A 9,302-nucleotide genomic window follows, 5' to 3' on the forward strand; every position below is an offset into this window, starting at 1 on the left:
CACTGCACTTAGAATGAAATCCAAGCCCCTCCCCTAGTCTTCAAGGGCACCCTTTGATTTCCCTTCTTACCACTCCCTCTGTCTCCCTATGTGCCAGCCACACTGGCCCTTCTGTCTGCTCCCTAAACAACCTGAGCTTGTTCTCAAAAGCTTTAAGAGCTTTTGCACTTCCTCTTCCCGCCACTCCCCCGCACCACTCCCTGACCCCAGCGTTCAAATGACTCCTATCTTCAGCTCAAGTTTTACCTCCTCCAAGATGCCTTCCCTGATTCTCCTGTTTCAAGTAGTCTCCCCTCTACTCCATCATTATCTCTATCACTCTGTTTGATTTATTATTTTATTTCTTTTTCTTTCTTTTTTTGAGATGGAGTCTTGCTCTGTCACCCAGGCTGGAGTGCAGTAGCATGATTTCAACTCACTGCAACCTCCGCCTCCCAGGTTCAAGCAATTCTCCTGTCTCAGCCTCCCGAGTAGCTGGGATTATAGGCGCCCACTACCACGCCCAGCTAGTTTTTGTATTTTTAGTAGAGACAGGGTTTCACCATGTTGGCCAGGCTGGTCTTGAACTCCCGACCTCAGGTGATCCTCCAGCCTTGGCCTCCCAAAGTGCTGAGATTAAAGGCATGAGCCACCGCGTCCAGCCTATTGTATTTGTTTTTCAAGGCAGTTATCCCTATCTGAGATTTATCTTCATCATTGATGTTTTCTCTTGTCTATCTTCCTCTACTAGAAGACAAGCTCCATAATACCAGCAGGGGTCGTGTCTGTTTTCATTATTAACTCCTAGATCAGAGTACATGTTCAATACATGTTTGATGAAGGAAGGAACAGCTTAGGTGTGTGAGTGTACCAGTATTACCTTATTCATTCAGCATAGCTATCAGAATTATTATTACCAGTATTAGTATTTTGTCAGTATTATTATACTTTTGACATAGACTAAGATACTGGAGCCCAGGTGGGTGAAATAATTGGCTCAAAGTCACTGAGCCAGGAAATGATGGCGCTGGGATTCTTAACTTCTATCTCCTCCCCACCTTCCAGAGTTTCACACATTTCTTTTTTTTTTCTTTTTTTTTTTTTTTGGCCACAGAGTCTCACTTTGTCGCCCAGGCTGGAGGGCAGTGGTGCAAACTCAGCTCCACCTCTCGCGTTCAAGCGATTCTTGTGGCTCAGCCTCCCGAGTAGCTGGGATTACAGTCGCCTGCCACCACGCCCGGCTCATTTTTGTATTTTTGATAGAGACGGGTTTCCACCATGTTGGCCAGGCTGGTCTCGAGGTCCTGACCTCAGATGATCTGCCCGTCTCGGCCTCCCAAAGTGCTGGGATTATAGGCGTGAGCCACAATGCCCTGCCGAGTTTCACAAACTTCATCTCCCATCCTCTGACCCCCACCACGGGGCCAACTTCACCAGCCCAATCTCAATGCATGCCACAGAAATCTGGCCTCCTTTCCCAGACTCCTATCCAGCCCCAAGCTCCATCAGGGAAAGCAGACATCCGGTCCCAAGACAAGACCTCAAAACCCGAGGGTCCTGAGAATCGGGCCCTCCCACCCCTGACGTTTGCCCCTCCCCAGAGCCCATTCCAAGTTTCTCCTCTCAACCCTGGGAGGGAGCCCCAGATGATGTCTGTCTGAGGGGATTGGGTGGGGGCCCAAAGAAAGAGGAACCGGAGTGCCTGGGCCCTCCCACTGGCGGCGGACCTCAGCTGGGCGCGGTGAGGGTGGGTTTATAAAAGGGTCAGTATATATTGCGAGGAGGAGAGAAAGAGAAACGGGAGCAAGAGAGAAGGAGGCCCAGACAGTGAGGGCAGGAGGAAGAAAGGAGAGGGAGAAGGAGAGCGAGCGAGAGAGAAAGGGTTCCGGATTGGAGGGGAGAGCAAGGGAGGAAGGCGGTGAGAGAGGCGGGGGCCTCGGGAGGGTGAAAGGAGGGAGGAGAAGGGCGGGGCACGGAGGCCCGAGCGAGGGACGAGACTGACTCCAGCTCTGACTTTTTTCGCGGCTCTCGGTAAGTTTCCAGTCCGTTATTCAGAGCTGGGACTTCTTAATTTACTTGGGAATGTAGCAGTTTGGGAAGGACACCCCTAGGCTGGGAGAGACGCCCCTTACTCTTGGAAATCCTTGTAATTTAGTAAGTGATCTCTTAGCACTTGAGGTGGGGATATGGGAAGGGGTGGGGCCCACCAAAGTTTTGGGGTCCCAGCAGAGCCCTCCACCGAAAACTTCCTGCAGTTTTCCCCTCAGCGGTGTCCACTGTCCTCTGAGGGCCCTGAGATCAGGGCATTGCATGAGAACACCCCAAATCTGGGAGACCTCTAGGTCCCCTGTTCCTGGGCACCAAAGGGTCCTGGGAGGCCAACTCCTTCTCAGGCCTCTCTTCCCCCCAACGCGAATCCCATCCATTTCCTCCAGAAGATGTCCAGCAGTCACCAGTCTGGCAGCAGGGTGGGGTGAGGACCTCGTGGACATAGCCAGGGGCTGGGGTTTCCCTGGTGCTTAGAGATGGGGGGGAGCGGGAATGAGTCACCACATGACTCACCAGGTCTCCCTCCTCCCCTCACCCCAGCAGAGGAGTGGTGTGAGTCAAGGATGCCTGTCGCTGGGGACAGCTCCTCGATCCTGATACATCAGGGTTTGGCGTGGGGGTCTCAACTTGAATTTTCACCATCTGGCCTGTATGTAACCCAGAGACAGGGTTCTGGGGAGAAAGGAGCCACATTGCGAGTCCTCCTCATTCAAGGATCCCAAGAATCCATCTCTGGCCCTCTCCACCCCTCCAGCCAATGGGGAACTCAGGAATCCAGGCCCCAGCGGCCTCCTCCCTGAGAGACCCAGGAGTCTGCACCCAAGCCCTTCCTCCATCAGGAGACATCTCACCTGCCTTTGTGCCTTTTTTTTTTTTTTTTTGAGACAGAGTCTTGCTCTGTCACCCAGGCTGGAGTGCAATGGCATGATCTTGGCTCATTGCAACCTTCGCCTCCTGGATTCCAGTGATTCTCCTGCCTCAGCCTCCCGAGTAGCTGGGATTACAGGCGTGCACTACCACACCCAGCTAATTTTGTATTTTTAGTAGAGATGGGGTTTCACCGTGTTGGCCAGGCTGGTCTCGATCTCCTGACCTCAATGGCCAGGCTGGTCTCGATCTCCTGACCTCAAGTGATCCGCCCGCCTCAGCCTCCCAAAGTGCTGGGATTATAGGCGTGAGCCACTGTGCCTGGGCGGTGCCAACCTGTTGAGACTCCATCCCCTGCTCCCCCTCCCCAGGCTTCCGCCGCAGCCATGTCACTCCTCTTGCTGGTGGTCTCAGCCCTTCACATCCTCATTCTCATCCTGCTTTTTGTGGCCACTTTGGACAAGGTAAGCCTACTTGGAGCTCAGGGCTCTTCTGCTCCCCTTTGGCATCTTGCCACGCCCCCTCCTCTAAAGGCACTCTGGCCCCGCCCCCTTTACCTAGTTTTTATTTTATTTATTTTGAGACAGGGTCTCACTCTGTCCCCCAGGCTGGAGTGCAGTGGTGCGATCTCAGCTCACTGCAACCTTAGCCTCCCGGTTCAAGCGATTCTCCAGCCCCACGAGCACTGAGATTAGGGGCACCTGCCACCACGCCCGGCTAATTTTTTTTATTTTGGTAGAGACGGGGTTTCACCATGTTGCCCAGGCTGGTCTCGAACCCCTGGCCTCAAGTGATCCGCCTGCCTCAGCCTCCCACAGTGCTGGGATTACAGGCGTGAACCACCAGGTTAACCCCTTTAGCTCTACCTCCGATGCCTCCTCCCTATCCTGACCCTACTCCCTCTCATATGAAATCCTAGCTCTCCCCAGTTCTGCCCTATCCCAGATACCCCGTCCTTTTCCCAGCCCTTCCCACAACCTTCCTGACCCTGTCCCCTCCCCTTTCCTAACCCTGCCCCTTGTTTCCTTCTCTGTCCATCTCAGTCCTGGTGGACTCTCCCCGGGAAAGAGTCCCTGAATCTCTGGTACGACTGCACGTGGAACAATGACACCAAAACGTGGGCCTGCAGTAACGTCAGCGAGAATGGTGAGGGGTGAGGGCGACGGGACTGGTCTTCAAAGGGGAAGGGAAAACCCTTACTGTCCTCAGGGAACCAAGAATTGGGAACCCTCCCCCCACAAAGTTGGAGTGGGCGGGGTCCAGGCCTGAGTGGCTGAGTGCCTAGGGCTAATGCATGTCCCGCCTATCTGGATGTACCTACATCTTGGTTTTTTTTTTCTTTCTTTTTTTTCTTTTTTGAGACTGAGTTTTCCTCTTGCTGCCCAGGCTGGAGTGCAGTGGCACAATCTCGGCTCACTGCAACCTCTGCCTCCCAGGTCCGAGCAATTCTTCTGCCTCAGCCTCCCGAGTAGCTGGGACTGCAAGTGTGTGCCACCGCGCCTGACTAATTTTGTATTTTTAGTAGAGACAGGGTTTCACCATGTTGGCCAGGCTGGTCTTGAACTTCTGACTTCAGGTGATCCACCTGCCTCGGCCTTCCAAAGTGCTGAGATTACAGACGTGAGCCACCGCGTCCAGCCAGTACCTCCTGTTCTGAAGAGGCCATATAGATAAAAGCCTCCTCCTCTGACTCAAAAAGGGTGAGACGGCATGCTATAGGTTTAAAGAATAGAGAGGGGAGGCCAAGGCGGGTGGATCATGAGGCCAGGAGTTTGAGACCAGCCTGGCCAAGATGATGAATCCCCGTCTCTACTAAAAATACGAAAAAATTAGCCGGGCGTGGTGTCATGCGCCTGTAGTCCCAGCTACTCGGGAGGCTGAGGCAGAAGAATCGCTTGAACCGGGAGGTGGAAGTTGCAGTGAGCTGAGATTGCACTACTGCACTTCAGCCTGGGCGACAGAGTAAGACTCCATCTTAAAAAAAAAAAAAAAAGAATAGAGAAAAATCTCCCAAGATTCTGAGAAGACCAGGGTATTTTTCCCAAGCCTTAAGGAGATGGGGCTGGTGCTCTGAATGGATGCCTGGGACCATTTCATCCAAGTTCCAAGGGAATGGGGCTGAAACCACTTAAGGTGCTAAAGGGGTGGGGCCAGGTGCATTGGAGTTCTAAAGAAATAGAGCTGCATCTATCTAAAGTTCTGTGTGAAAGATTTAATGCAAAACTAAGATTAAAGGAAGTGGTCTGCTCTCACCACTTCTATTCAACATTTTACTGGAGTAGCCAATGCAAGAAGACAAGAAAAATAAATAAAAGGCATGGGAAATAAATTAGGAAAAAGTGTCTCTATTCCCAGTAATAATGTTGTAGAAAATCCATTAAAATTCTGCAGAGTGGACAGGCACAGTGGCTCGCACCTGTAATCCCAGCACCTTGGGAGGCTAAGGAGGAAGGATCACTTGAGCTCAGGAGTTCAAGACCAGCCTGGACAACATAGGAAAACACTGTCTCTACAAAAAATTTAAAAATTACCCAGGTGTGGTGGCTTGTGCCTGTGACCCCAGCTACTCAGGAGGCAGGAGTAAGAGAATTTCTTGAACCCTGGAGGACGAGGCTGCAGTGAGCCATGATTGCACCACTGAACTCCAGCTTGGGCAACAGAGCAAGACCTGGTCTCAAAACAAAAACAAAACAAAACAAAAAAAAAACAAAAAAAAAAAACCAAATCTGCAAAGCAACTACTAGAACTGAGACAGGAATTTAGCAAGGTAACAGGGCTCAAGGTCAACATAAGCAATAATCTAAATATCTAAGCTTGTGTGGGTCTAAACAGGAGCAGGGATGGGGCAGAGAAGGGTCACATGGTGAGCAATCAGGTGGAGCTGGAACTCTGAACCCACCGTGATGTCCCCTTCTGTGTCCTCCTTACTGCAGGCTGGTTGAAGGCGGTGCAGGTCCTCATGGTGCTCTCCCTCATTCTCTGCTGTCTGTCCTTCATCCTGTTCATGTTCCAGCTCTACACAATGCGACGAGGAGGTCTCTTCTATGCCACCGGCCTCTGCCAGCTTTGCACCAGTGAGCACTGCCCCTCCCCACCCCAATCCCCCAAGAATTGAGCAGAAGGGAAGTGGGGTGCGTCAAGATGCTGGGGGCCCTGAGAATGGGCCTCTTGCAGAAGAAAACAATTTTCAACACCCCAAAAGCCACGAGAGGTGCCTCCGTGGGCTACCTCTCTGCCCCCAGGGATTGCTGGGACTTGTAGTTTTCAGTGGCTAATGATAGTTGTGGCTTGTGCCTATGAGTCATCAGGGAACTTAGAGCTTCAGGGAACCGGAGCTGGGGAAGGAGGTATAGGTAAATAGTTTTGGTCCCAGAAATTGGGGGTGACGTTGGGGGATAAGCTAATTAGTACCTCAGTAGAGAGCTCTGAATCATAATAGTAATGGTATTTATGTCAGCCAACTGCTGTTTCTCGCGTGCCTATTGTGCATCAGACACTTCAAGGAGTTTTGCTTACTTTTTAATTTTTTGACTTAAGGTGCAAAGGGCTAACTTAATCATAGTCCTCAGTTTGGGGAACATTATTTTTCTTTTCTTTTCTTTTTTTTTTTTTTGAGACGGAGTCTCGCTCTGTCGCCCGGGCTGGAGTGCTGGAGTGCAGTGGCCGGATCTCAGCTCACTGCAAGCTCCGCCTCCCGGGTTTACGCCATTCTCCTGCCTCAGCCTCCCGAGTAGCTGGGACTACAGGCGCCCGCCACCTCGCCCGGCTAGTTTTTTGTATTTTTTAGTAGAGACGGGGGGGTCTCACCGTGTTAGCCAGGATGGTCTCGATCTCCTGACCTCGTGATCCGCCCGTCTCGGCCTCCCAAAGTGCTGGGATTACAGGCTTGAGCCACCGCGCCCGGCCAGGGGAACATTATTTTTCTAGGTTCTTGCAAAGCCTCTTTCTTGCTTTATTAATTTACTACTGCACGTTTGTCTTATAGAAACACACTCAAAAGTGTTCCTTGGATGGATAGAGAGATATTATCGGACCTAGAGAGATTAAATCGGTTACCTAAGGCCGCGCTGCAGTTGCACGGCGCTGGGGAGAGAGAACCACAACTCCCAGCAGGCAACGGCGCTGCCCACTCGCCCTCCGGCGTTTCTTTGCCCCCATGGGATATTGGGAAATGTAGTCTTCTTGAGGGGCACTGCGTGACGCGTGGTTTTCGTCTTCCGCAGGCGTGGCGGTGTTTACTGGGGCCTTGATCTATGCCATTCACGCCGAGGAGATCCTGGCGAAGCACCCACGAGGCGGCAGCTTCGGATACTGCTTCGCCCTGGCCTGGGTGGCCTTCCCCCTCGCCCTGGTCAGCGGCATCATCTACATCCACCTGCGGAAGCGGGAGTGAGCGCCCCGCCTTGCCCGGCGGCCCCCGCCAGCTCCCGGCCCCCCTCGCCGCGCGTCCTCCAGAAAATAAAACTGTTTAACCGCGGGCTCTGCCTTGATCTCCTTCCTTCCTTCCTTCCGCCTCCAGGGACCCAGGCTGCGCACGCTTGACCTCTCCTGAACCTAACAGGGTTCCCACCACCAGCTGCTCAGCCCTCAGAATGCCCATCTCCCAGCCCCCAATCCCTTCCTCCCGAGGACACAGGAGCCAGGACCCCAGTCACCTTTTCCCTCCCACAGGCCCAAGAGCCTGGGCCTTCCCCTCTCAAGGCCCAAGAGACCTCTGAGAGGCAACTGAATCTAGACCTTCAGACACTTCTGGGAAGAACCTGGATTCTGGGTCCCAGCAAACCCTCGTAGGATAGGAAGCCTGCAGTGACCAGTCAGTCCTGTCTCTTTGCCCAAGTTTCTGTCACTCTGTTGCTCTCTCTCAGAGGCCCGGGCATAGTGTGTTTCTAGATTGTTGGACTCTTCTTTTTGTCCAGGCTGGAGTGCAGTGGTGCGATCTCGGCTCACTGCAACCTCCGCCTCCCTGCAACCTCCGCCTCCCAGGTTCAAGCGATTCTCCTGCCTCAGCCTCCCGAGTAGCTGGAACTACAGGCACGAACCACCACACCTGGCTAATTTTGGACTCTTTATTTCCATTTGGGAAGACGGCTTTCTTTTTCCCTCTAGGAAACCAGTCTCTCTCTTTTTTTTCAGACGGAGTTCTCGCTCTGTCACCCAGGCTGGAGTGCAGTGGCATGATCTTCACTCACTGCTACCTCCGCCTCCCCGGTTCAAGCAATTCTCCTGCCTCAGCCTCCTGAGCAGCTGGGATTACAGGCGCCCACCACCATGCCTGGCTAATTTTTGTATCTTTAGTAGAGACAGAGTTCCACCATGTTGGCCAGGCTGGTCTCAAACTCCTGACCTCAGGTGATCCACCCACCTCAGCCTCCCAAAGTGCTGGGATTACAGGCATGAGCCACTACGCCTGGCCCAGTCTCCCTCTCTAGGGACTGAACATTTGGGGTCCTAGAGAGGGAGACTTCCCCTCTCCCCAAAGGCTGCCTCTAGCCCATATGACACGTTAGCAAAAATTAGAAGGCACCCCTTCTTCTTGCTGACCCAGCCCCACACCAGGACACATGCAGGGGTATGAACTGGATCTTACAGCCACCCACCCGTGGCTGTGTTCCTTTGCGCAGTTAACAATCTGCACAGGCCAGGTTTGGTGGCTCACACCCGTAATCCCAGCACTTTGGGAGGCTGAGGTGGGTGGATCACCTGAGGTCAGGAGTTTGAGACCAGCCTGGCCAACATGGTGAAACCCCATCTCTACCGAAAATACAAAAAATTAGCCAGGCATGGTGGCAGGCACCTGTAATCCCAGCTACTCGGGAGGCTGAGGCAGGAGAATCACTTGAACCCAGGAGACGGAGGTTGCAGTGAGCCAAGATCACGCCATTGCATTCCAGCCTGGGCAACAAGAGCGAAACTCCATCTCAAAAAAAAAAAAAAAAAAAAAATCTGCAAATCTGCATAATCGCACATGGCTACCCTATCTCCTCTGTTCATCAGGCCCTGGGACTCCTCAGAAATCAGATCCTTCTAAGATCCTCTTCTATGACTGTCTTTGTTTCACCAATCATGAACCCAGCCTCTTTTTAGAACTACAGCTTTCTCTGTCTGGGACCCCAAGATCTAGCTAGAGTCCCTCCCTTCTTTCCAGGATTCAAATGCTTTCCTTCCCTCCAACTCCTGCAGCCATTCTACTCATCCAGATTTCTTTTTTTTTTTTGAGACGGAATCTCGCTCTGTCGTCCAAGCTGGAGTGCAGTGGCTGGATCTCAGCTCACTGCAAGCTCCGCCTCCCGGGTTCACGCCATTCTCCTGCCTCAGCCTCCCGAGTAGCTGGGACTACAGGCGCCCGCCACCTCGCCCGGCTAGTTTTTTGTACTTTTTAGTAGAGACGGGGTTTCACTGTGTTAGCC

The 9,302-nt window shown here is 52.6% G+C and overlaps 1 protein-coding gene across 2 annotated transcripts; it reads left to right on the forward strand.

The window, feature by feature from the left end:
- The first annotated feature begins 1,795 nt into the window (after positions 1 to 1,795).
- Positions 1,796 to 7,374, forward strand: EMP3 (epithelial membrane protein 3). 2 transcript variants are annotated; one of them, XM_010368665.2, is made up of 5 exons: positions 1,796 to 2,010; positions 3,267 to 3,359; positions 3,939 to 4,041; positions 5,829 to 5,969; positions 7,119 to 7,374. In XM_010368665.2, exons 2-5 carry the CDS (start codon positions 3,282 to 3,284, stop codon positions 7,286 to 7,288), a joined length of 492 nt encoding a protein of 163 aa, XP_010366967.1. In that variant the 5' UTR covers positions 1,796 to 2,010; positions 3,267 to 3,281; the 3' UTR covers positions 7,289 to 7,374. The 2 variants fall into 2 exon arrangements, with proteins under 2 accessions (XP_010366967.1, XP_030769174.1); XM_030913314.1 differs by lacking the exon at positions 1,796 to 2,010 and adding an exon at positions 2,112 to 2,133.
- The last annotated feature ends 1,928 nt before the right edge of the window (positions 7,375 to 9,302 follow it).

This window comes from Rhinopithecus roxellana, chromosome 12 (assembly GCF_007565055.1).
Source record: "Rhinopithecus roxellana isolate Shanxi Qingling chromosome 12, ASM756505v1, whole genome shotgun sequence".
NCBI classification, from domain to species: domain Eukaryota; kingdom Metazoa; phylum Chordata; class Mammalia; order Primates; family Cercopithecidae; genus Rhinopithecus; species Rhinopithecus roxellana.